General features: G+C 45.2%; 1 protein-coding gene across 4 annotated transcripts in view; it reads left to right on the forward strand.

Annotated features, from left to right (window-relative positions):
* The window catches only part of Maea (macrophage erythroblast attacher, E3 ubiquitin ligase), a 39,316-nt gene extending 15,956 nt beyond the window's left edge, over window positions 1-23,360 (forward strand). For all 4 annotated transcript variants that reach the window (XM_057772848.1, XM_057772847.1, XM_057772850.1 and 1 more), the window contains 8 exons: window positions 6,164-6,346; window positions 7,277-7,480; window positions 9,608-9,730; window positions 15,155-15,231; window positions 18,731-18,839; window positions 20,522-20,655; window positions 21,660-21,855; window positions 22,329-23,360. In XM_057772848.1, coding sequence (XP_057628831.1) covers window positions 6,239-6,346; window positions 7,277-7,480; window positions 9,608-9,730; window positions 15,155-15,231; window positions 18,731-18,839; window positions 20,522-20,655; window positions 21,660-21,855; window positions 22,329-22,424 — 1,047 coding nt within the window. In that variant the 5' untranslated portion in view covers window positions 6,164-6,238 and the 3' untranslated portion in view covers window positions 22,425-23,360. The remainder of the gene's footprint in view (window positions 1-6,163; window positions 6,347-7,276; window positions 7,481-9,607; window positions 9,731-15,154; window positions 15,232-18,730; window positions 18,840-20,521; window positions 20,656-21,659; window positions 21,856-22,328) is intronic.
* The last annotated feature ends 3,219 nt before the right edge of the window (window positions 23,361-26,579 follow it).

Below are 26,579 nucleotides of genomic sequence, written 5' to 3' on the forward strand. Positions count from 1 at the left end.
ATGACCAAAACCACCTACCCCACTTCTTGGGGATGTAGGCATTTTGTTCTCTAGACTCCTTCCTGTTGTCAGAGGGTGACAGCATCCCCAGGGGATCCTGAGAAAATTGAGATAATGGTCAAGTCCTAAGAAAACTAGCAGTGACATTTTTTAATCTAGTCTCTGTGTAATGGGAAAGTGCAAGGCTAATCTGAAGTCCTGGCTAGAATAGTCTGTGAAGCTGGACCATCTCGACTATCTGCCTTGAAGTTGTTGTGACTGCAGAACTCTGAGGAGACCGCAACAATTGTTGTTCATGGTAATCCTCCGGTGGTTCACCATTAACAGTGCCATTCCTGTCCTCACCAGCAAGACACTTTGCTAATACATGGTGTGGTTTCAGTGTGGTTTTGTTGTTATTTGGAGACGAGGTCTGTGTGCCTGCCTCTGCTCTTCTCAGTGCCACCATGTTTGGCTACATTTTAATTTGGTAAGAGCCATCATCCTAACAGATATGAGGCAATGCTTCATTGTGGTTTTAATTTGTATTTTTCCACTTGAATGATAATAGCATCTTTTATAGGTTTATTTGTTTGTTTTTAGATTCCTTTTCTTGATGAGCATGTGGCACATGTCTTTAATTTTTTTTTTTTTTTTTTTTTTTTTGGTTTTTCGAGACAGGGTTTCTCTGTGGTTTTGGAGCCTGTCCTGGAACTAGCTCTTGTAGACCAGGCTGGTCTCGAACTCACAGAGATCTGTCTGCCTCTGCCTCCCAAGTGCTGGGATTAAAGGCGTGCGCCACCACCGCCCGGCTGGCACATGTCTTTAATCCCAGCACTTGAGAGGCAGAGGCAGGCAGATATCTGGGTTCGAGGCTACTCTGTTCTATAAAATAAGTTTCTGGACACCCATGGTTACATAGATAAACCCTGTCTCTAAAAACTAAAAGAAAAAAATGTTTTCTTTTTAATCCCACCGTGTGTGTGTGTGTGTGTGTGTGTGTGTGAGAGAGAGAGAGAGAGAGAGAGAGAGAGAGAGAGAGAGAGAGGAGAGAGAGAGAGATATGTAAGGAGGGGTGGAGGGGTACAGGGATGCATATAGTACCCTTAGAGGCCAGAAGAAGGTGTTGATCTCTGGGAGCTGGAGCACAAGCTGGTTTGAGTTGCCTGGTGTGAGTTCTGGGAATGAGCCATGTCTCCACACACCCCATCATTTATATTCTTGCATAGCATCTTTAGAGACTTTACACACTTTTTTTTTTCTTACTGAGTTTAAGAGATATTTTTCTTGTGTTTGAGACAGGATCTTTCTATGTATCCTAGGTGTCCTTGGAATGTGATGTGTATCACCTAGACTGGCTTTGTACTTATATTCCTACCTTCACCTCCAGGTACCAGTAATGCAAGTTTTGGACCATCCTGTAGGTTGTTCTTTATGCTATTGTTTTCTGCTACTTGTAACCATCCTTGCTGCCTCATTTATCTTTTTTGTGAAGAGTATATATTTAGTATTTTGCCTCATTTCCGCAGTTTTTCCTTAAAGTCTATTACATGTATAGGCATGTTGGTTACCATCTTTTTTAGTTTCTTCTTTAGTATCATGTCCTGTGTCTGTTGTCTTCCCTTATAGATTTCCTGTTTCGCCTTATTGAATACTGTCTTGAGACATTTTCCTCCCAGAGAAAGTTTGTGCTTGCTGAACTTTTCAGACTTGGTATCTAGAAATGTCTTTAGACTGTCCTTATCTGTGAGTGGTGATTTAGCTTGGGTCTTAATCCTGCTGTTCATTCCCCAGAGCCCTTTGGAACTTACAGTTTGGAATCACCTGGCATAACTCAGTGAGGGGAGCATTTGTGTCTGGAAAGGGGCAGAGAAAAGAGGACTGGTTTCCAGGTCTGGGAAAGGTGTGGGTAAAAGGAAGAAGCTGGTTTGGAAGCTCCTTCTTGATTGTTGACTATACTATGAGACATGTTCTAAGAGGCCCTGAGAGTAGTCAGCTACTGTACCCATTCTCTAGTCTTAAATGAGATTCAGGCACCTGGCCTAGGCCCTAGGAGGAGTCTTGGGAGGGGGAAGGTAAGCTAAAGAAGGGAGTAAAGAGGGGTGCCTGACAAGCATGTGTCTTAAGTCTAACCAAGGAAAGTTGACACTGGGCTATTCTAAGGTTAGACTCAGGCATGATGGCTGGCTGGGAAGAGATGTTCAATGCAGACAACAATTATGGGTTAATGCAGGATGTAAGAGTTAATAAGAGGTCTGAGCTATTGTAGACCTCTGTGTGTTTCTTTGAGACTGATCAGCTGAGGGTCGAGGCAGGACAGAAACCTCAGTCAACATGTGAACCATTTGCAGTGCAAGCCATATGCTGTGCAGCCTTCCCGTAGATTCCACATGGACATGGTGATTTTGTTCACACCTCACTTCAATATACTCAGTCTTGGATTTTGTTTTCTCAAAAGATTCTCAACAGAGCCATGAACTTTGAATAAATGACTATCTACCGTCTCTCTAGATAACAGTTAGATGGACACCCTGAACTGATGGGGTTTTGCTGTCATTACCTGTGTTGATAGACCATCTCAGTAAGTATGGAGCAACGTAGATGTGTTAGTCCCAGCAGTCAGCTGATCTGCTGACAGATTTTATAACACTTGAAACCTGCAGGTGTTATATGCTAGGTTTCACTCAGGCATGGGGCATAAGACTTGGCAGGATTCTGATTCTATTGAGAGTCTATTCGCATCACCCAGTGCCACCTAGATGGAGCTTTATGCACAAGTTTATAATTACATTTTTATATTTATTGGAATATAGTTTTAATGTGTGGCAGATGGTATTGTGTAGCTTGGGTTTTGTTTTGTTTGTTTTCATTTTAATTTTTATTAACTTGGTGTTGCTGTATTGAAGGAAAGTGTGGGTCCAGATCAGAAGGACAACTGTCTGAAGGATCGCCAGCAAAAGGGAGAAAAGGTAGACTGTTGCATTGTGTTGAGAGTGAGGGGGCTAGTGGGACTGCCTTAGCTCACTCAGTGCTCCTGCCTTGTAGTCAGATGTTTTTGTTTTGATTTTTAAAGAGTTGCTTATATAATTTTATATGTATATCTGAGTGTATGTATGTGTCCCGTGTGCATGTAGGTTCCTGAGGATGCCTCAAGAGCATGTCACATCCCTGAAGCTAGAATCACCGCAGTTGTGAGCCACCTGATATTGGTGTGGTGAACTGAACCCAGGTCCTCTATAAGAGCACCAAGTGCTTTTAACAGCTAAGCAACACCTGGTGGAATTTGTTAGATGATAACCCATGACCACAGCTGGGAACTGGTGTTTTCCCTCTTGGGAGCTCAGTATTTTTTTCCTATACTTGGGACTGAATCCCAGAGCCTGGCAGTACATGCAGGTGTGAGTCAATGTCTCATCCACTACGGCAACAGCTCACTCTTCTGATAGCATTGCTCCTGACAGAGGAGTTTTAGCAAATGCTGCTTTCATTTGTTTTGACTTTATAAACTTTGTGTTTTGATATAATGTTAGGCAAAACTCAACCTTTTTTCTTTGGCCATAAAGAACAGGAACCTGTGTCTGCAGCCTACTGTAGTATTTGTTTTCTCTTGTTATTGCACAGCATAGGCTTGCTAGCAAGACATTCTTCAGGCATCCAGCAACACCCAGAGAAAGTATTCTTGGCCACAGGTTGGGCTGTGTTTGGGGCTGGGGAAGCTAGGTACATGAAGCCTCTAACTACATACTCTGCTGTTTGGTGGGCTGGAATGCATTGTGGTTGAAGAATATGTGATTGATTTGCCTGCCAGAATTCTTCCTCCTTGCAGGATAATCCTTAAATTGGGTAGCATGTAGGAGAGTTGGACCTGGCAAAAGTGCCAAGTGCTATGGTGGCTCAGGGACTTGGTAGCTGCCAAAGTCTCACACCAGGTCTTATGTCTTTCTACTTTCCCATTAGGTTCTTCCTAAGAGTCTGCAGTAGTAGGAAGGCATTAGATAAAAACAGTTTTTAATACATCTCTCCATTGAATAGATAGGAACAGAGGAATCTCTTTTGCGTGCGTGCGTGTGTGCGTGCATGCGTATCCACACATATCCCACTTTCCCCCTCCCCTTTGGTGAGAAGTGCTGAATCCTCAGGAGAACATATCCATGAAGACAAACAGTGTTGGCTGAGCAAGGTAATGCAGGTTGCCTTGGCCACCCATACTGTGACAGGCTGACTACTTAGGAAGCGTATCACAGAGCCTCCAGAGAGGATGCTACAGCCTGTGCTATTCTCTACCTGGCCCAGGAGCTGTACTGGCCACACGAGACTCTTGTTTCTTATTACCCTATTGAGATATTTGCTATTTGACAACTTTTCCATCTTCATTTCCAACACTGCAGGATTTCCTCGCTCACCAGCAAGCAAGAGCTCACTGCCATTTTGCTGTACCTTTGTACCTTCCTCACATGTCTCAACTAGTGGAATTTACTTCTTGTACCAGTGAAGCCTTAGGTTAGACAGGAGTGGGTACACATTGCATGTTCCTGTCTGAAGCTGCCTGCCTGGGGAGTAACAGTCAACATAGGACTAGAGAAAAGTGGGTTTGGGATTGGGGAAGTAAATCTAGTCCTTTCCCCATGTCTGTCGCTGTCTTTATATTACCTGCTCTTAAAAAGCCTAGGTTTCATAGTGAACCATATCTAGGTCTCTGTTTACATTCCTGCCTTTATCAAGCCTCACCATGATCTTAGTGGCTGGCTGGTGCAGGGTCCATGAGTTTGCCCATATTGCTGAGTGGGTTTAAGATCACGGGTGAGCTGGGTATTGAGTGTGGTGGTGCACATCTTTAATCTTTCACTATGGAGGCTGGATTTCTATGAGTTCCAGGGTAGCCTGGTGTACAGTTTCAGGACAGCCGGGACTAAACATTGAAACCTTGTCTCAAAAAAGAAGGTAGATAGGTAGATAGGTAGATAGGTAGGTAGGTAGGTAGGTAGGTAGATAGATAGATAGATAGATAGATAGATAGATAGATAGATAGAAAAAACATTTTTCCTGCAGGTGAGTTTGCTGTGACAGCAAAGTTGATCCTAGCAGTACTTGACAGTAGAGATAGGAGCCATGGCTGTAGCCTCGTTTGCCATAGAGGTGGGGCATTGCTCAGGTACAGCTTAGTGTGCTATGTCCACAGTCATGGGCCAGGAAATGAGAGAAAAGTGACAGTGATCTTATTAGGAGGCCGCTTGTTGGTTCCCAGCTGCTCAGCAGCTCAGACCCGAAATAATAATGCAGAAACTATATTATTTAAAACACTGCTTGGCCCATTAGCTCTAGCTTTTTATTGGCTAACTCTTACATATTAATTTAACCCATTTCTAGTAATCTATGTATTGCCACATGGCTGTGGCTTACCAGGTAAAGTTCCATCTGGCGTCTGTCTCTGGTGGGGCTACATGGCTTCTCTCTGACTCCACCTTCTTCCTCCAGCATTCAATTTAGTTTACCCCTGCGCAGGCCCAAGACAGTTTTCTATATTAACCAATGGTATTCACAGCATACAGAGGGGAATCTCACATCACAGTGATTTTCTGGAAAGACAGAAAATCATAGTGACTTGACAATTCTTTGCATAGTGCTTACTTTGTAATTTTTCTGTAGGAAATGGTAGTTTTGGTTTTTTTTTTAACAATTAGGATAATATTTTTTCATGGAGGAGAAATGTTAATGTGTGTTTTTAATTTCACATGAAATATGATGACTTCACATTAACCTGAATGATATGAAGCTCTTGGGACTTGCCCTACCCAGTGTAGTCTTTACCTCCAGTTTCCCATGACTTGATGGGAAGCCCCTTTCTCTCATCCTCTTTTTTAACTGTTTGTTTTTCTAGATAAAAACTTTGCTGTTATTTTGTCTGTATGCCCTTATTTTTTTTTTCTTTTTTGTGAAAAAAATGTTGCTTAGCATTATTCAAAGACCAGGGCAGCATGTATCTTAGTGTCAGTCTCACTTCCAGGCTCTGGAGCATGTCTAGTCATGCTTTGTGGGTCCTGGTCCAGGATGCTGGGAGATGTTTTTAGAGCTCAGGGTCTTAGGCTGCCTTTGCTGCATGTGAAGGAGACCCATGTGCTGTGCCTTGGGTGTATCTGTGCACTGAATGACAGAGCTGAGATTCTTTCTGCCTTTTCTTGTCTAGGTGCCCTATGAGACACTGAATAAACGCTTCCGAGCTGCCCAGAAAAACATTGATCGGGAAACCAGCCACGTCACCATGGTGGTAGCTGAGCTTGAGAAGACCTTGAGTAGTTGCCCAGCTGTGGACTCTGTGGTCAGCCTACTGGATGGTGTGGTAGAGAAGCTGAGTGTCCTCAAGAGGAAGGTTTGTCCTCTGGGAATGGGCCCTGCTGGGAGATCAAGACATAGGCAAACTGTGGAAAGGATGTTTAGGCCTCATGCTGCTAGATAACTGAAAGTGTCCTAAGCCCCACCTATGAGGAAGCTAGGGCTTGTGAACACTGATATATTTCATCCCAGAACTTCCTGGAACTGTCAAAATGACCTAGCCACTGAGGATGACCTTTAAAGATTTGAGTAGTCCTTCAAAACAGCTTCCCAAAGGGATTAGAGAACTGAGGCAACAGAAGAGAATCATCAGCCCCAGTCCCAGATAGGGGTCAGATGTAAGAAAAGGCCAGGGACTGCACCTGCCTAGGAGCATTGTCTGAGAATGAGAGGTTATATTTAAAAGTCAGACCAAACATGACACATGCTTTTAATCCCCACATTCAGGAGGCAGAGCCAGAAGGATTTTTGTGAGTTTGAACGACAATCCTGGTTTACATAGTGAGCTCCATGCTACTAGCTAGGGCTACACATTTGGACCCTGTCTCATAGTAAAGTAATGAGTCACTTTATAGTCAATAATAAGACAAGGAAAGTAAAATAAATTTCAAATTTTAAGCATCTGACAACGTAGTTTAAACCAAAAAAGATACGCATGCATTTTAAGCCTTTTTTTTTTTTTTTTTTTTTTTTTTTTTTAGGGAAATAGGGCCTCAAATGTGCTCAGCAAGTATGTGAAGTAGTGGGTAGTATGTCATGTCCCTCTTAGTAATTACTGTCTCACACAAATTCACCCCAAACAGATGAAGAGCCTGATTTCTTCTATTTCTACCATATAGTCCAACAACATCTTAGCTTTTACCTTTCCTTGCTTGTCTTCTTGCAAGTATTCAGAAGAGGTTGTAAATACGTGTGTTTTCATTGCTGCTGGTGGACCAATCATCTCAAGTTGTTTGCTGTGACTTAGGCAGTAGAGTCCATCCAGGCTGAGGATGAGAGTGCCAAGCTCTGCAAACGCAGGATCGAGCACCTCAAGGAGCACAGCAGTGACCAGCCAGCAGCAGCCAGCATGTGGAAACGAAAGCGCATGGACCGCATGATGGTGGAGCATCTCCTGCGCTGTGGCTACTACAATACAGCTGTGAAATTGGCTCGCCAGAGTGGCATCGAGGTGGGCTCTTTGAACTCTTGATCCCCTGCTTAGGAGTGAATACCATCACATTCCCTTCTGTTTCTACCTCTTATGGTGCCCCAACAGTCACTGAAGATCACAGGATAAAATTAACTTGCTTTTAGCCAACTTGAACTTGTTGGCCTTGTGGTGCCTGAGGAGGCATGAAGGTTGGTGTTCTTGACAGGAGCTCCCTGGAGTCAGTGACATGCCCATATAGCCAGGGGAAGGTATTGCTGCTTTCTTGCCCCTGACCAGTGACCACTGTTTATAGCCATTGCCTCTAGACATTGAATACCCAGCCTGTGGGTGGCCACCAGTGTGTATCACTGAACCCATGGGTGGTCACATTTTTTTCTTGTTACTTTTCTTGTAAGCCATTATTATTTTAAATTTTTTATTAAATTTATCATACATGTTATGACACATGTAGAAGTTAGAGGACAACTTTTGGAAGTCAGTTTTCTCTCTGCCATGTGAGTCCTTGGCTTGAACTTGGGTTGTCAGGCTTGATGACAAGCATCTTTTTCCAACTGTGCTATTTCACATCATCCAAACCATTAGTTTTAATTGCATTGGTATTAGCTCTAGTCTGCTTCTTACGATAGTTTATCTTGAAATAGGAATAGTAGGAGTTTTATTACGATTTCTTTTACTTTAAAGGCTGTGTTGTGTCTGCACCATGTTCAACAGCAAGTTCCACATGCTCTGCTCGGCCATGTCTCTGGAAGGAGCTTCCCATAATTTCCACTTTCTCCCGTCTCTGGTCATTTCCGGCATGTGTAGTCTCCAGTGCTTGGGATATGATGCTAACTGGGACCGTTGTCATGGGGTTTGTCAGAAGAAACATCTGGTCCCTGTAGATTCTGGCCAGAGCATACATACTACACATGACTCAGCTAGGAATCAGCAGTTCTGTGCTCTTATTCTATTTGTTAGTTGAGAAACCGTTTGTTACCGATATGTTTTGTTGGAATATAGCCCAGAAATTGTGTTTTCAGGCTGATGAGACGGTTCAGCAAGTAAAGGCACACTTGTTGTCAAAAGTAATTTTGATCCCTGTGAACTACATAGTGGAAGAGAGAACTGGCTCCAGCAAGTCATTTTCCCACCTACATATATCTGCCCACTGGTATACAAATAAGTGTAATTTTTTAAGATTTCCATTTTCTTCAGGTAGCTTCCTGCTTTTCTCATAATGTGCATACATCTCATTGTCCCAGCCACTCAATTCTTGCTAATCTTGTTGGACACCTTAATGAAGAGGGACCCTGACCTTGTACGAACCCTCCAGAGCTCAGATTTTCTGTCTTTGGCCCCTTTTTAAAGAGCATAGGAACTGGGGAGAGTATCATATCACACACACACACACATACAGTGGAGGCATTGTGCCCTATGCTAAGGGCTTGAAGAAGGTTGTACACTGGTTTGTGGTTTGTTTGGGGTATAACTTTGGTTGCTGTACCAAAATGCCTGACAAAAGTAACTTAATGAAGAAAGGTTTAATTTGAGAGTTACAGGAGATAGTCCATCATGCCAGAGAAGGCATGGCAACAGAAGCAGGAGGCAGCTGTTTATGTGTGTACACAGTTAGGAAGTAGAGATGATTACCGGTACTCAGGTTGCATTCTGTGTTTTCACACTTGATACTTGTGGCCCCTGGAATAGTACAACCCACGTTTACCATGAATCTTCCTACCTTTAAAATTTACCTAAGCTAAGTGGTCCCTTACAAATATGCTGAGATTAATTTCCATGGTGATTCTAAATCTCATCAAATTGACAAGGTTAACCACAGAGTGCCTGTACCCTGTGCTATCTATAACAGTCTGGTTATGATCCTTGTTGATCTTTCTTTATTACAACAGGATGGGTCTGGTTCCCCTAACCAGTAGGCATCTGCCACATGTAAGCTTCCCAGTCATCACGGACCATTTCTGCTTCTGGAATCTTATTCCCTGGGAACTCTCTATGAGCAGTGCCCTAGACAGGTTGATCCGGAGGCAAGGGTGCAGTAGGGCCAAGCCAAAACTCTGGGTGGGAGGCTGGGGTGAAGAGGGTAGAAATCAGTTGCCCCTGCTTGTAGGCCACAGGCATGTTGTGACCTGAGCTGCCCCTTCCTCTAAGGACCTTGTGAATATCGAGATGTTCCTGACAGCCAAAGAAGTAGAAGAATCCTTGGAGAGGCGTGAGACAGCCACCTGCCTTGCCTGGTGCCATGACAACAAGTCCCGACTCCGGAAGATGAAGGTATGTGGGCTTTCCCGGTTGGACTTCTGCTGAGGATGGGTCTCTATTGAAGGAGAGGCCAAAGTTGAGTAGCTGTGCCACCTCTCCAGGACCATCATGCTTGCAACCTTTTGGTTTGGTGATGGTTTGTAAGATTGAGTTGTTGGATGTAGGGTGGGGTTCAAGGTGTTTGGGTGTTGCTGCTTTACCTTTAGGTAAAAACCCTGCCTCTAGTGTTGGTTTGGTTCATGCCCACTGCACTTACGAGTTGAGGCAGCTGTAGGTTCCCCACTTAGTCAGATAGGGGCTACACAACTCTGGGGTGTGTTGTTCTACTGAATATACACTTTGTGCTTTTAAAACATTCTTTCAAAGTGAAACACAGACCACAGACCTGAAACCTGCCCACTGAAAATTATCGTCTTAGGGCTTTGTAGCAGAAATGTGTTAGTTTTCATTAGTAGGCCCTGCTTCCACCAGAGGAGCTATATTCTAGATTGCTGCTTTAATCCATCGGGTTGAGTTTGTTGGGGTCATGTAGTAACCAGCCAAGAGTGACACTCTGCCACTCAGGACTGCCAAAGTGAGCATAAGATGAAGATGGAACAAAAGAGTAGAACCACCAGTGAGGATCTTGGTACAGAAACCCCCAAAAGGAAAGCCAGAATGGTTCGTTACATAATAGTCTGGCCTACTCAGTTTCCACCTTCACTCCCTCACACAGAAAACACTGGGCTTTTATCTTTGATGAAGTGATCTCCCAAGCTTTGACCTCTCTAGGCAGTGTGTCTACAAACTTGCTGAATTTACTATGTGGACCAGAGGTGGACACTCTGGGTAGGCAGAGCCTGAGAAATTGAGTTGCTGATTGAGTGCTGAACTGGTAAGCATTACCTCAGTGCCTAAGAAGTGAGATAGAAGGGAATGTTAGGGGTGTCCATAAACACACTGTGAAGGTGCCTAGTGATAGGGTTGCCCATCACATCACATTATACTATCTGTATAATTGGAATATGCACATGAACACGTGCTCTCTCCTCTTATCGGAGAAATAGTGGAGGAGCCGCACTGCACTGAAGTCCCACAAATCAGACACACTGATCTGGATGGGAAAAGAAACATCTCAGATGCAGTTTCACTAAATTAGAAATATAACAGGGCACCAAGATAAGATCTGTAAATTAGCTTTGGTCTCTAGACTAGACAGGACACTGAAAGAACAACCTGGAAGCCTTTTGTCTAGAAGTCACACAGAATGGTAAATTCAGAGTCTCCAGCTGCTGTAGAGTGAACAAGGTGGCCAGTCATTCCACTATATGACTTGGTAGATACATGTTTTAGATTTAGGTCTGGAGGCTTAATTTGCATGACAAACAGGCACTCTGTATATTGGTAAGGTATTTGAAAGTTAACTGTTAGAGGGAATATTACTCCTAAATAATAAAGGCAGATTTTGTTGAAATATTAGCAGTGGGCTAAGTTCCTAGCACCCGGCCGCCCACATGGCTAGCTTTATACCCGAAATAATTACACGGAAACTGTATTCTTTTGAACACTGCCTGGCCCATTAGTTCCAGCCTCTTATTGGCTAGCTCTTACATATTGATCTAACCCATTTCTAATATTCTATGTAGCACCACGAGCTGGCTTACCAGGAAAGATCTTAACCTGCATCTTTCTGGAGTGGGAGAATCATGGCGACTCCCTGACTCAGCTTCTTTCTCCCAGCATTCTGTTCTGTTTACTCCACCCACCTAAGGGTTGGCCTATCAAATGGGCCTAGGCAGTTTCTTTATTAATTAACCAATGAAAGCAACAGATTAATACAAGACCCACCTCCATCATTTCCCCTTTTTCTGTTTAAACAAAAAAGAAAGACTTTAACTTTAACATAGTAAAATTACATATAACAAAACAATTATCAAGCAAGAATTACAGTTACAATATTTATATCTACTTTATCTTTTATCATAACTAAGGAAAACTATAACTATCTATTTATTCTTCAACTCCATCAAAGACTCCAGAAGGATATAATATTACCTAAGTAAACAAGAAATAAGAAAACTCTAGAAATGACAGAGACATCTCACTGCCTGGACAGTCACCCAAAGTTCTTTTGTACTGTTGGGCCATCCATCTTTAGCTTTTAGGCGCATAGTATCCAGTAGACATTTTCATCAAGCAGGAAATTCCAAAGACAGTTCAGTCACTTTTTGCTGTGTCCTGCAGAATGTCTCGCAGACTCTTTCATGAGTCAGGAACCCCGAAAAACCATCTCATTTTTAGGCAAGTTCAGCAGTCCTCTTCCTGTGGGTTCTCCGTGTCCAGTTTATGCACCAGTCCAGGCAAGAGCAGTTTCTTGCCCAAATGGCTATCAAACTCCATAAGGATCCTCTTCGATGCCCATCTTCCTCTTGAAGTAGATTGGTGCTGCCAGGAGCAGACGTGTCTCATTGTCATAAAAAGCCCTAAGTTATTAAAACATTAAATGCTATATTCTGCAGTCTTTGAAAGATATGAAGAATGCCTATCTAGCTGAAATATATCTATGCACATCTAGAAAATCTAACTAACATGACTAAAAGCTTGACAATTATCGATGATTATCCATTAACAACCTATATACATTACATTTTTAAATGAACTATACAATCACAATACCTTCATCAAGATTAGAAATATGTATATACATATAACAAAATTGACCTTCAAATCCACACCAATGCAAATTATTCATATCTATATCATATCCCCCTTTAAATGTAAAAGAACATTTATAAACAGTATTTGGGAACATGGGCGCAGTTTTTTTCTCCAAACTGCTTGGGGCCAAATGTGACGGCGTAAATAAATGCAGACAGATTATAAAAATATATACAGCTTTAATAAGGAAATAGACTTACAGGACCCAGGTTCCAGTGGAGAACAGGAAAAGCAGAGCAAAAGGGGCTGCTGGGATCACGCCCAGCAGATTTATCAGTAAATATTAGCCTGAGGCGAACACGCCCCCAATGGGTGGGGCTATATCCCTACAAGATTTAAAGTATATGCTTTATGAAACAAAACTTTCCACTGGGCTGTGGTGGTAGTGCACACCTTTGATCCTAGCACTCAAGAGGCAGAGGCAGGTGGATCTCTGAGTTTGAATTCAAGGCCAGCCTAGTCTACAAAGTGAGTTTGCAAAGCTGTCTACAGGACAGCCAGAACTGTTACATGGAGAAATGCTGTCAGGGTTGGGAGGAGGGGTACTGCTTTTCCTTTAATACCTGTACAGTGGTCTCGTCCTGCTTTTAAACATCTTCCTGGTGCCCACCAACTATAGGAGGAACGGTGTTACTCTACAACTTAATGGGGCTCTAATGTGCAGGTTCACCTTTCAGTCCTGCTTTGTTTCCTGGTTTTAAAGGGAGCAGACCACTCGCATGTACCTCTTCGTCAGTGGGGCCAGGCTGCTCCTAGGGAGCCTTGGGTACCCTGTCTTTTCCTGATAAGCCTGCCACCCACCACTCAGTCAGGACAGCACCTGCTCTGGCTTGAAATGTACTGTTTCCAGCCTGCTTGACCCTCAGCCTGGGCACAGGAGGGCCCCAGTGCAGGGAACAGAGGAGTGGATATCTCTGTCATCTTCCTGCACAGAATTGTGAAGCTATGGTTACACTGTGTTGGTGGAATAGAGTCAAAGCAGCTGGCAAAGGAGTATGCTTTGCTGAAGTTACATTGAAATGGGGATTGGGTGCATAGAGGAGGCTAGGTAGGAAAGGATGTGGCACTGGAGAATTGAGTTAAGTCTTAGATGTTCATGAATGATTTACTTGCCATGTGAAGTTTGTGCTGTTGTAATATGGATTCTCTGAAATCGGTGACCTATGATGAATAGTCTTAGACTAGTTTTTCATATCCTCATTCCTGTTTTCTGTCAGGAAGTGTTTTATATGTCCTGAAGCTATGCTGAAGGTTTTGAGTATCTTTTAGGAGGACATTGCCTCAGGCTAACCTCAAATTTACTGAGGCCTCAGCCTCCTAGGTGCTGGTTTTACAGGTGGCTCTGTACGTGCTGGGCAAGTGTTCCACTGTCCGGTGCTCATTGCCTGGGGATCTTTAGATTATTACTTGCAAAGAAAGGTGCTTTCTGTGTAAGGTGGTTAATATTCCTACTGGCTAGCCTCCAGTCACAGGAACTTCTGCCTGCATTGGATTGTAGTGCTGGTTTTAGAGTCAGCTTTGAGCTTCTATGTAGATGGCATCTACCAGCATACCCTGTACTGTCCCCAAGAGCCACTGTGCCGCTGATCTCAGATCTTCCTTACAACTGCAAATCTTAAAGCTTCTGCATTGTCTCCTGATCCCCCAGCCTGGACCTTAGAGTCTTGACAGGAACATTAGCTTCCTTGGGCTTATTGCTCCAGGTATTTTTTTCCTTCTCTCCTAGAGCCTTTGTACTATCCCCGTTTCTGCCTGGAACCCTCCTGGTCATCTTTTCAGCCTTCCATCTTTTGTTTGTCTTAGTGTTCCGTGTCAGCACCTTTGAGGTTCCACCTTCTTGCTACCTCATACCCACTTGGCACTGTCCCCTTTTACCAGATATCGGTCTTAGATAAAACAACTTGTGGGCATTTTTACAGAGCAACCACCAGCTCAGGCAGCATGGCTTACAGTACCGACAAGAAGTGTGCTGAGAGCCGGGCGCACGCTTTTAATCCCAGCACTCGGGAGGCAGTGGCAGGCAGATCTCTGTGAGTTCGAGGTCAGCCTGGTGTACAAGAGCTAGTTCCAGGACAGGAATCAAAAGCTATGGAGAAACCCTGTCTCGAAAATCAAAAAAAAAAAAAAAAAAAAAGAAGTGTGCTGAGTTGAAGCCGGGTGGAGGTGGTAGAGAGGAAACTTTTAAGACAAGGTCTCTTTACATAGCTCTGACTGTCCTGAACTACTCACTATGTAGACCAGGCTGGTCTTTAATTCCCAGGGATCCGCCTGTCTCTGCCTCCTGAGTGCTGGGATTAAAGGTGTGTGTCACCATGCCCAGCTAGAGGAGACACGTTTAGAGGAAGAATTGCTTTATGGTATTCATAGACAATAGGATCTTGACTGTAGGGGACCTGGAAAACTCTCTAGGGAGTTGGCAGGATTTCCTCATACAGTCACTTAGCTTTACCCCATGTACTCTGGGAGCTGATGACAATCCCTGTCTGCTGCCCATACAGATGCCACATGACTGCCTTTGGGTATTGAACTCACCATCTGCATAATGCATTAGTCCTACTGGAAGAGGACTGTTGCCCATTAGAATAGAGACTCTGGCCGTAGCATTGCTTCTCAGTGCCCATGGGCGGCCCTGAGTTTTGATGATAGAATCTGTGGGACCTGTGGATCCTGGTGCCTGGGCGCCTAGGCCATCTCACCTGCTGACAGGTGACACCTAACCCTGTCTGTCTTTGCCCTCAGAGCTGCCTGGAGTTCAGCCTCAGGATTCAGGAGTTCATTGAACTTGTTCGGCAGAACAAACGCCTGGATGCTGTGAGGTAAGAGGCCATACAGAAGGTTCTATTCATTAGGACAGGACACTTGGTTGCTGTTGCTCTTTACCTGTTCTCTTGGTCAGAGTGCTGGAGAAGGAAACACATGTTGGGGCACTTCTCATCTGATGGCTTCAGTCCTACATGCCAACTAACTACATTTTTGTGTTCTAAGCCAGGGATTGAAGTCCCCTGCTCCACAGACAATTTCATGTAGCAGTTCAGACCCTCATAGTTGTCAGTAAGCTAGATTGGCGTCCCAACCACCCATGTAAACCTGTGATCAAGACTCTTGGGCCCATCTTCTCCACCTTGGACATAATCATGAACAGGGTTTGCCTCAAGGGGCTGTTCCTTGATCAGTTCACACTTCCTTGATCTGGTGTTTTCTTCGTGGCCATCTTGAAGCATGCTTGCATCAGGAAGTATACCTTAGGGCTTTCTACAGACATAGCTGAGCTTCCGCGGTCTGTCTCTGCCCTGAGAGGACATGTGCCTCTACTTGGGAGGTCCCTAGTGGCTCTCTAGCAGTCCAGCATAAGACTCACCCTTTTTTGCCTGGAGTGTTACAAAGAGTACCATGTGCCAGTTTCTACTCCTTTCCTTGAACGACTTGCTTTCAGTAAGCTTTGTAAAGCCTTCCTGGTGCCTACCAGGTGTCTGGTCAGTGCCTGTAGCTGGGGTTTTCCAATTCTAGCTTTGCCAAGGCTCCTGCCCAGTTAGTCCTGGAGTGTGAGCAGGGAGGAACACTGAAACAGTGAAAACATGGCCTGCTGCTCCCCCACACGTTCTGAGCTGGTGGCATCTCCCAGCATAGGCACTGAAGGAATATATCTTCCAGAAGGTGTCTGTCTGTGATGCAACGTTGAGACTCAGCAGTGACATGTCCCACCAGAGAAGCCTGGGTTGGGAGCAGAGTCCTGTCGGTCCAGCCCAGACTTAGCTTTTAGTGAACCCAGGACTGCTATTCCTTGGGAGAGTGGGAAGGTGAAGGTAGGTATGAGAGAGCTGGCTGTGGACCTTACTAGCTGCTGTCACTTCACCTTAACTCATACATTGTAAAGGGAAAACATGAGATGCCTACATGTGTGTATGCCCTCCATTGATTGGCAGGGATTAGAAAAATAAGATAAAAAAGAACACAGAATATAGCATCAGGAGGGAGTTCTGGAGAATGCTGAAAAATCGCCTGCATTTAATTCCCATTTCTTAAATACCCCAACTCCAAAAGGTAGGAGGAGTAAGATAGAAAAAAAACAAAGCAAACAAAAAAAAAAAAACTACATTAACATGAGACAAGGAATGAACAGATCAGTTGAAGGACTGCGAGCTGCATTCTTAGTTAAACGTTCTGTTGGCCAAAACAGGACAAGTTAACGCTCACCCCCTAGACCAAAACATTGTGTAGGTAAACCACGCACTGTGTGGAATCCATTGTTATTTCCCAAAGGGAGTAGGAATCTAGTTGGATCCTTAGACTGGTCTGAAGTAGAAACAGATGTACTTTTTAAAACCTGAAGTACTAGGTCTGCCGCACCTGTTTTCTGAACTGTTAACAATAACCAACTCTCTGACCTTTAGTCAAAGCAGAGTGGTCCTGTCAGTTGGTTCCCCTTCTTTCTAGTCTGTGAGCTGTAGACAAGTGCTCTACCATCAAGTTAATTTCTCCTCCTCTTATTTCTTTTTAAGAGACCTGGTCATGCCAGGAGTGGTGGTATATGCTTCCAATCCTAGTACTTAGAAGGCAGAGGCAAGTGGATCCCTGTGAATTTGGGGACAGCCTGGTCTATATAACAAGTTCTAGGCTAGCCAGGGCTACTTATAGTAAGACCCTATCTCAAAAAAAAAAAAAATCACATTTTGCTGCCTAGTCCTCAGCTACCTGAGCAACCCGGAGTTTTGGGAGGGGAACCGTGCCTGGTTCCTGAGACTTGAGACTTGATCTGTGTCAACTACAATGTTACAGGGATTGTCGCTCTCCTCAGACTCGGGGCTGGCTGGTTGGTTCAGGTGTGTCAGTCTCTGGGTATCTCACATTTATGTTTGCAAAGAAAAATTTGGTGTTGCTGTACGCCAGTTGCCAGTTTTACCACTGTGATGTATTCTTGAGGCAAACAACTTGAAAGGTGAACAGGTCCATTTTCGCTCCTCTTCTGTCACTTGGTCTCCCCGTGTGGCGCCTGTGCGATGGCAGAAGTATATAGTGAAGACAGCCGCTTAATTCACAGCAACCAGGAAACACAGTGGCAAGGGGCCAATGTGCACTATCCCTTGAAGAACACACCCGAGTGACCTAACTTCCTCCAGTGGGCTCCACCTTCTAAACTTTGGTATTTCAAATCATGCCATAGTTGACAGCCAAGCTTTCAACCTATAGCTCTTGTTGGGAGACAATAAAAAGCCAAACTCTGTTTTGTTTTTCTTTTACTGTTGGAGATATTCATTAAAGCAAAATTAGTTCTTTTCCCCTGGGATTAGGATGTCAGAGTCCTACACCTGGTATTGGTCTCGACTCACTGCTTCTGTTGAGTGGGAAGCTATGTAGAGTAGTTGGTTGTATCCTTAACCTGGGCATACCTCCCACTTCCTCTGGCTTTGTGGCCATCTTGCTACTTCCTGGGGGCTGCTTGGTGACATTGTCTGCTAATTTTATTCTCTATCTAACCATACATACCCATTCTTACTCCAAGGCTGCCTCAGGTTCCCAGGACTTTCTAGCTCTTTTTTCCTGACTTAGCACAGGGCTGACCTACATGGTGACTTGATTCTAGGGGTTCTGCTGTGTCACTGGCCACTGGTTAAAGGGACTGGTTCTGCAGGAGGGACTTGGGGTATAGAGGCTATGACAGTGAGTGAGGCCTTGTGGGAAGATATGAAGCTTTAGGTATTAAGGGCTAGTGGCCAGCGGAGGAAAGTTCCATACTCCTCCTGGCTGCCCAGCCCTTCCAGGTATATTTTGGCCCAGTCCTGAGACAGCCATGTGTATCACATGTGAAAGCCCACAGTATGTGTTTACTTGTACATGATGGGCTAGACAAGCCTTGGAGTCCCTCTGTGGGCCCCGTTGCTTCAAACAACTTAGAATTAAAGATGTTGGACTCAAGTCCCTGGGCCTGAGGTAAGCACTCAGGGCAAATGGAACTACTTGAAGGCTCAGGCAATAATTCTAGCACTAATTGAACCCATTTTCTGATATCTTGACCCCTCAGGCCCTGCCCAGCACATCTTCTGGGATCGGATTCCTTTAATGCCAGATTATGAAGGACCTGCTAGTCTAGATCCTTACAATTGGAGTTCTGGGGCTCAGAGAGTTGGCTTAGCAAGTAAAGGAAGGCACTTGCTTGTCAGCCTGGCAAGCCTTAGTGTAATCTCTGAGATCCACATGGTAGAAGGAAATACCTAACTCTCACAAGTCGTCTTTTAACCTTTGAGTTGATTGTCTAAGTGATTAATTACTGAAAATCTGGGAATACAAACTTAAATGTGCCAAAATGTTGTTTTTCAGACATGCAAGAAAGCACTTCAGTCAGGCTGAAGGGAGCCAGCTGGATGAGGTTCGCCAGGTCATGGGCATGTTGGCCTTCCCTCCAGATACACACATCTCCCCATATAAGGTAATGTTCATGACCCTGGCATCTAGGTTTCTACTGGTCCTTGGAGTCAGGGTTCCACTGGGATGGATTAGAGGATGCCAGCCAGCTCCTGAGGGCCCATCCACTGTCCCTTCTTCACACTAATAGTTTGTCCAACCCAGCTGTGCTTTTCTTGCTTTATTCCCATCCAGCCAATGCAAAGTTTGGGGCAAAGGTGAGGAGGTTTCAACCTGGCAGCTCTGGGGTCTTCACCCCCTTCTTGGTGCTCTCTTCCCGTAGTCTTGCCATATCCACAGCCTGTCTCCTGCTCTGCTCTCCCTCGCCTCCTTGCTGTTTTTGTAAGGCCAGAGTTCTGGGTCTAAAGGGCATTAGAGTCTGGTCATGGTGGTGTTCTTGCCCTTCCTGGGCTGTGCCTGGTCTTTTCCCTTGGTGCAGGCCTCTTGTTTTCAACCCCCTGTTCTCTAGCCTGTGGTGAGGGAGGTCTGGGAGAGGATCATGTTCCATTGCTCAGACAGCTTTGTACAAACTTCAACCCACGTCAGGGTATCTGTGCCCAGCCCTGAGTGTGTAGCCTGTTTACCTCTTTTGAGTATAGCCTCACCAAGCCAAGACCTCTGAAGGCATTAGATTAGGTACAGGCTTGACTCATAGAGTTCTATACTTTGAGACTGGCCTTTGTCAGAGGCTTTTGTGTCTGCCCTGCAGCCTCACCCACAGTGCCAGCAGGCCTGAGTAGACCCAGTTGGTGCCGATTTGAAGCTACTGGATTTGCTCTGAGCCCTAGTAAACCCACCCAGCTTTGAGGAATGGAGTGTCATGTACTGAAATGCCGTCAGACCAGAGTGTCAGGAATGTCTAAACTCATTTTTTAAACTGATGTTGTAAATTTCTCTTCACTACATTGGAGGAGGTTTGGTTTGGGCCTGAGGCATCTGAGTTAGAAGATGAACCATCTCTCTCTGATGCAAAACCTCATAGTACAGGGAGGGGTGGAACATACCTGCTGTCCCACCAATGCGCACAAGGGAGAAAGCCTCCTCATGGGGTAACAAGAATAGCTTATCAAGTCCTGTCAGTGACAGGAATTTAGTGACCTGAAAGAGAAAGACCAAGATCATACTGAAAACCTTTGTCTTGGGGGCAGTCAGGCATTTAAGGGTACAGCAAGCTATAAAAAGAACTGAAAGAATGGCTTTTATAAATTAAGGAGGAAAAAACCAGGGCACTCGTGAGGAAGGCAGGGAGGAAGCTTCCTTCAGAGGAAAGTGGTGGTTTGGCCTGATACCATCCCTTCTATGAGAACATCCCAGACTGGGCATACTCCTCTGTAGACTGCTTTTATAGTATAATACTGAAAGCTATGTTTCTATAAAAAGGTGGAAGGGAAGTGTGTGGTGTCCCTGGTGACAGTGAGGCTTCACCTCTTTTGCTCTTGTACATGTGCATTCCTTATGTGTGTCTAAGACACACGCATTAACCAGACATAGTTCTGAGCTGAGCATTTCTTCTCTGGAGTGACCTCCCTTTCAGTTTTATTCTCTGTGATTCTGTTTATAGTTGCAAGACCACAGGATACACACCAGGGAGTATTCTGGAATATTAAGCCAGCAGGGGTCTTGCAATGGCTACTGGAGCATCTGTATTGTCTGGGCCTCCCAGTAACTGCCAAGGGAGGGTCCCAGCATTTCCATGTTGTTTTTCAGGACCTTCTGGACCCAGCCCGGTGGCGGATGCTGATCCAGCAGTTTCGATATGACAACTACCGACTGCACCAGCTAGGAAACAGCTCCGTCTTCACCCTCACCCTGCAGGCTGGGCTCTCGGCAATAAAGACACCGTATCCTTTTTGCTCCACCTTGTCCTTTGGGGTAAAGGTTGAGAGGGCATAGGACCCGCAGCTTGGTCTTTTCTTGGTCTATCTACTCTTCGTGGCTTTTGCATCTCAAATGTTGCCATGCACCTGATACTGACTTCCCAAGAGTCCTTAAGACCTGAGCTCTGGTTGTCTAGCCAGCTTGATTCATAGTGGTCATGGCTCTGGCAAGTCAGCCTCCCTTCTTAGGAAGGATAAGAAAGGCTGATCCCTTCTTGCTTATATCTGACATATTAAACCCTTGTATGGCTCTCTCTTGTGTGGCTGACCTATTCCTTCCTGTGATGGACCATCCCCTATGGTAGATGTAGATTCTTGTCCTTTGTGTGGCTGACCTTCCCACATGTGTTTGACCCCCATCCCTTGTGTGGTTCCTATAGTAAGAACTCAGGTTGACCTCATCTCTTGTGGGTCTGTCCCTGCCCCCTCAGGTGAGTTGCTTACTTACATGTGGATGACTTGTATCTATTGTATGGCTAAACCCTACCTCTCTGGATGAACCTGTCCCTTATATGCCTAACCTGATTGCTACATGTAGCCAACCCCATTCTGTGTGTGACTGGCTGTCCCACAAAGTAGTGGCTGTTCTGGGGTCACAGCTGGTATGTGTTGTGTTATGCTCCAAGCTGAGGCTCAAGGCCCATCCTTCTCACCATCTCTGGTGGACACTGGAGAACAAGCATGTGTTTGCCTGACATCTTCTGACAGTCACCAGAATATCCTGTCTCACACTTGGGTGAGGTGCCAGCAAAGGTGCATGGTACCACTGCTTGGCCATGTTAGTGGCTTGTCTTAAGTCAGGTGTTGGTAACCATTGTTATTGAATAGTATAGCATTTTTTTTCACCTTGAGCCTTCTTTGTTTTCTGCATGGTGTCCCTATGACCATAAGGATACCCTGTGTGTAGACAGTAGTGGTCACAACATGCCTGCCTTGTTGGTACAGCCTTTCCTTAATCGTGTGTACAGACAGTGCTACAAGGAGGATGGCAGCTCCAAGAGCCCCGACTGCCCTGTGTGCAGCCGCTCTCTGAACAAATTGGCGCAGCCCCTGCCCATGGCTCACTGTGCCAACTCCCGCCTGGTCTGCAAGATCTCTGGTGACGTGATGAATGAGAACAACCCACCCATGATGCTGCCTAATGGCTATGTCTATGGCTACAATGTGAGGAGCCCGGATGATGAGGGCTGCGGGCTAGGTTGGGCTGGGCAGGGCAGCTGTGTGGAGGGTAAGGGGGAACCAGGGTTGGGGTAACATTACATTTGAACAACTTCAGGTTTCTTTGACGGGTGTGCATTCAAGTGACTTTGTAACATTAGGTGGCTTGAAGCTGAAGAGATAGCTCAGTAGTTAAGAGCTTGTGTTATTCTCGTAGAGAACCCGGGTTTGGTTCCAAACATCTGCATGGTAACTCACAGCTATCCACAACAAGTTCCACAGGATCTGACACCCTTTGCTGACTTTCAGAAGCACCAGGCACACATGTATACATACGTGCAGGCAAAATACTTATAAAAGTTAAAAACTATAAAATTAGCTGATTAATCTATGGTAGCTTATTTTGGGGGATGAGCCCTAATCTTTTTTTGTGCGGGATTTTCTCATTTTAATGCCTAACTCTGGTCTTGTTTTTTCAGTCTCTGCTTTCTATCCGTCAAGATGATAAAGTTGTTTGCCCAAGAACCAAAGAAGTCTTCCACTTCTCCCAAGCTGAGAAAGTATACATCATGTAGGCCTTGCGTTGCCACGTGCACGCTTTTGGCCAGAGGCTGTGGTGGGTGGGAGCCATACCCTCCTACCCTGACCCATAACCCCGACCCCAGCCTGCCTCGGCATTTGTTTCTTGCGACCAAAGATCAGTGAGCAACGACAAATACTCTTAGGAAAAGAGGAAGTGAGATTTAATAAGTTTGTGCTTGAGAACAGCGTTTGGTTGGTAGGATTTTGTAACATAAGTCGACTGATGCCTCTGCAAGTTCTTGCACCTCTCAGAGGAAACATTCTCTACAGTGTGACCTGAACACCAAGGAAATCCAGAGCATCTCAGAAGTAGGAATTGGTTCATCGGTTCTTTCCCTGTGTTTCTCCATTTCCTTCCTTCCTTTTGCTAGTGATGGGACTCAGGGGAGCTTGAGGAACAGGCTGGTCCTTTGCCAACTCCTGTTGGCCACAGCCTGGGCAAGGTGTTGGCCACACCGGGTTGGCTGCAGTGACTTGTGACGTGGTGCCAAGGCCTTTCCTGACTTCACTGTCTAGCTGCTGCCAAAGCTCCATGCACCCTACACGCCTGGGCTGCTACTTGAGGAGGCTCCGCCTACATGGCCAGGGTGTCTGGGGCTGTGTCTGTGTACAGGTTCAGTATCTCACCTCCAGCACCGCCTTATCTCCTGCTTTGAGAATGTATTCACGGGAAAGCCACTGGACCGAGTTTCTGCAGAGGCCTTGCCAGGTGGTTCCGTAGTCCTAGAGTGTAAATGCTTTTCATTACAGAAACTGATAGTTGAGCTAAAATAAGTACTGACGGGTTTTCAAAACAGATGAACCATTGTAATTCACACAAAACCATATTGTAGAGGTTTGTATCTAGCGCTTATTTTTGCATGTTGATGTTGATTAGCTAATTAACTGTAAATGTAAAGCGTGTTAATAAAATAGCTTTCTATTTCTCATTTTTTGTGTGAGGTATTTCTAAGACCTCCCGTCTCTTCCGCTCACCCTGCCAACCAGTAGGCTATACAGTACCTATATGGGACCTGGGTTTGCCCTATCACTACAGTAAAGGGACTCGGCACACTACTGGTCTACTATATACAACTTAGCCTGCTAACCTCCAAGGGGCTCTTCTGAGGAATGAGGGCATAAATATTAAGAGGCCTAAGGTAACAGCTGGCTCCTGCTGGCCTAGCCAGAGCCCACCTGGAGCTGGAGCACTGCAGATTTTCTGAAGAACCAAAGTGGATCTTGATAGCAATTCTTGTTGTGTCTGTTCCTGGGATCTTAGGAGCCACTGTTGGGCAAGGGTTCAAGCTGTAGACAACAGCAAGCAGGAGTCCTGAGTGTTCTCTTCGCTTCCCTATACTCAGGACATTGTATACACTTTTTCACTTCACTCCATTCTGACTCTCCCTGCATGGCAGCTACATTGAGCACATCACTCAGTTCTGCCAGCAGAGCCACACACATGTACCTCAGTTCAAACGGTGGTAGGGGTAGGCTTTGCCTGTGGTACCTACTGCTTTCCAGTGCTCTCAGGAGTTACTCTGTTTGGGGGGTCTCTCTGACCTAGCACCAGTTGACACCTCTATACTGGAGCCCCAGCCTCTCTGGGCCTTCCACTTCTACCCATGACACCAGTGAGAGGTGGTAACAGAATGATGTCAGCACTTTTTTCTGTCCTTTCCTGCAAGGTAGCCGTCCTTTGGGTCAGTATGGCCATTGTCATCCTTAGAGTAGCTGCAATCCCTGCACATGGCCTTCCTGCAATTAAACATGTTAACATTCTCTTGGGGAAAGGGGGAAGGTTCCAGAGGCTTTTCCCCTCGCAAAGATTATACAGGGTAAACAGATATGGGAGTAAGGGTGTTATTGCTGCTTATAAGTTACATGGGGAATTCCTTGGTCCATGTTCTGAAAGTAATCCAAATAACATTGGTTCACCAAGCTGGACTTAATGGCATCAGTCTCTGGTCTGCTGGTGCCTTGGCTTTCTCGGTGTGGTATGAGGTCACATATCCTGCTGTAGTGGCAGCTGTAGGGTTCCTGCCGTGGGTGATAAGACATACAGCTCAAGCTGAGCTATCTGCCTTGAGGGAGGGATGACACATGGGAAAGGACATGCATGCTAGCCTCTGATCAGGGCGGGAATAGATGGTAGGACAAAATAAAGATGGTGACTTCCAAGGTTTTTGTCTTGGTTGCTTTTACTACTATGATAAGACATGGAGGCAGCCTATAGAAACGTGTTTAATTTGAGGACTCAGCTCCAGAGCATTAGAGTCCATGACCATCATGGTGGAAAGCATGGCAGCGGGCAGCTGTACAGTACAGCCACGAGGCAAAGATAACTAACAAAACCCACCCCCAGTGACACCTCTTCCAAAAAGGCCACTCCTGATCCATCCTGAACAGTTCCAAGTGGAGACCAAGCATTCAAAGGCGGGCCATTCTCATTTAAACCGCCGCAGTTTTATATGTGTATGGGTGTGTGTGCACAGGCCTGGAAACTAGAGAATAACTTTGGGTATTGCTCTTCCAGTGCATTCCCACTGCTGTGGAAGTAGGAGCTCCCACAAAATGGAAATCTCTGCTGTACCTTTAACGTGATGGTCAATGTTGCCTGCAGGTGACCTTGCATGGTGACCCGAGGCCCCACATTGAATTACATGTTGCTTGGACCCTACTAATAAGCAAAACTGGGGCCTTAGTGGCTACTGGGACCAAGTGCACTTTAGTTTATGGCAACACCCAAAAGCAGCAGGAACAAACAGCAGCAGATGGGCACAGAGGTAAAGTAGCACTCCAAAAAGACTATGCTTACCCTATGGGTGAGTAGTTCTTCCCCACTCTTGTATATTCCTCCCCTCTAAGAAAACAATGTGGGACTGGAGAGATAGCTCAGCAGTTAAGAGCACTGACTGCTTTTCCAGAGGATCTGGGTTCAATTCCCAGCAACCATATGCCAGCTCACAACTGTAACTCCAGTTCCAGGGCATCTGAAACCCTCAGGCCAATGTACATAAAATAAAATTAAATAAAAAGAAAAACTGGCGTTGGGGGCTGAAGAGAAGACTCAGTGCTTACGAGCACTTTTTACACCAGCATTTGGAGGCAGAGGCAGGCGGATCTCTGTGCGTTCAAGGCCAGCCTGGTCTACAAGGGCTAGTTCCGGGACAGCTAGGACTGTCATACAGAGAAACCCTATCTTGAAAAACAAAAAAGCAAACAAAGCACTTGTTGCTCTTGCAGAGCACCCAGGTTTGGTTCCCGTCACCCATATGGTATCTTACAACCGTCTGTGCCTCCAGTTCCAGAGAATCCAATGCCTTCTAATGTAGGGCATCAGGTCACACATGGCGCACGTACATGCATGTAACAAAATATTAAAAAATTAAAAACAAAACAGGAAGGGTAATACAGCTGGAGTGCACCTTGCACACAACCATTGGAGAATTATGTATTTGAGTAAATTGGAGCCTATAAATAGATGATAGATTACTGTGTCATCTCCAGACAAATTATGTGTATAGTGTTTGCTTGTTTGTATATGCAGGTGTATGTGTACCACATGCATACAGTGCCCACAGGGGCCAGGAAAGGGGATCAGATCCCTTAAAACTGGAGTTAAACCTGTGAGCCACAATTCCCATGTAGGTGTTAGGTTGGAACTGAACCCAGGTTTTCTGCAAGAGAAACAAGTGCCCTTAATTGCTGAGCCATCTCTTCAGCCTCCTCCCTCCCCCATGCCCTTTGAACATGGAAGTGTGGTTGAGGAGGCTAGGTGGATCATGGAGGGATAGATTTCAGAATGGTGCCTCCAGTCCATACTGCTGTACCCAATAATGCTCTTTTGACAGAAAAACTGATGCAAGAGATGGTTTTGTTTGCTTGTTTGTTTGGGGTTGGTTTTATTTTATTTTTTCCCGAGATGGAGTTTCTTGATGTAGTTTTGGAACCTGTCCTGGAACTCTCTCTGTAGACCAGGTTGGCCTCCAATTTACAGAGATCCACCTGCCTCTGCCTTAGCCTCCTAAGTGCTGGGATTAAAAGTGTGTGCCACCTCCGGTCGGCGTTGTTTTGTTTTTCTGTTTTTTGTTTTAGACCTTGCTGGCTTGTTTACTTTCCTCATAGTTGCTGAGTCCCAAGAGCAATTCTCCCTTATTTTGAGTGGA

The sequence above is a fragment of the Chionomys nivalis genome, chromosome 6 (assembly GCF_950005125.1).
Source record: "Chionomys nivalis chromosome 6, mChiNiv1.1, whole genome shotgun sequence".
NCBI classification, from domain to species: Eukaryota; Metazoa; Chordata; class Mammalia; order Rodentia; family Cricetidae; genus Chionomys; species Chionomys nivalis.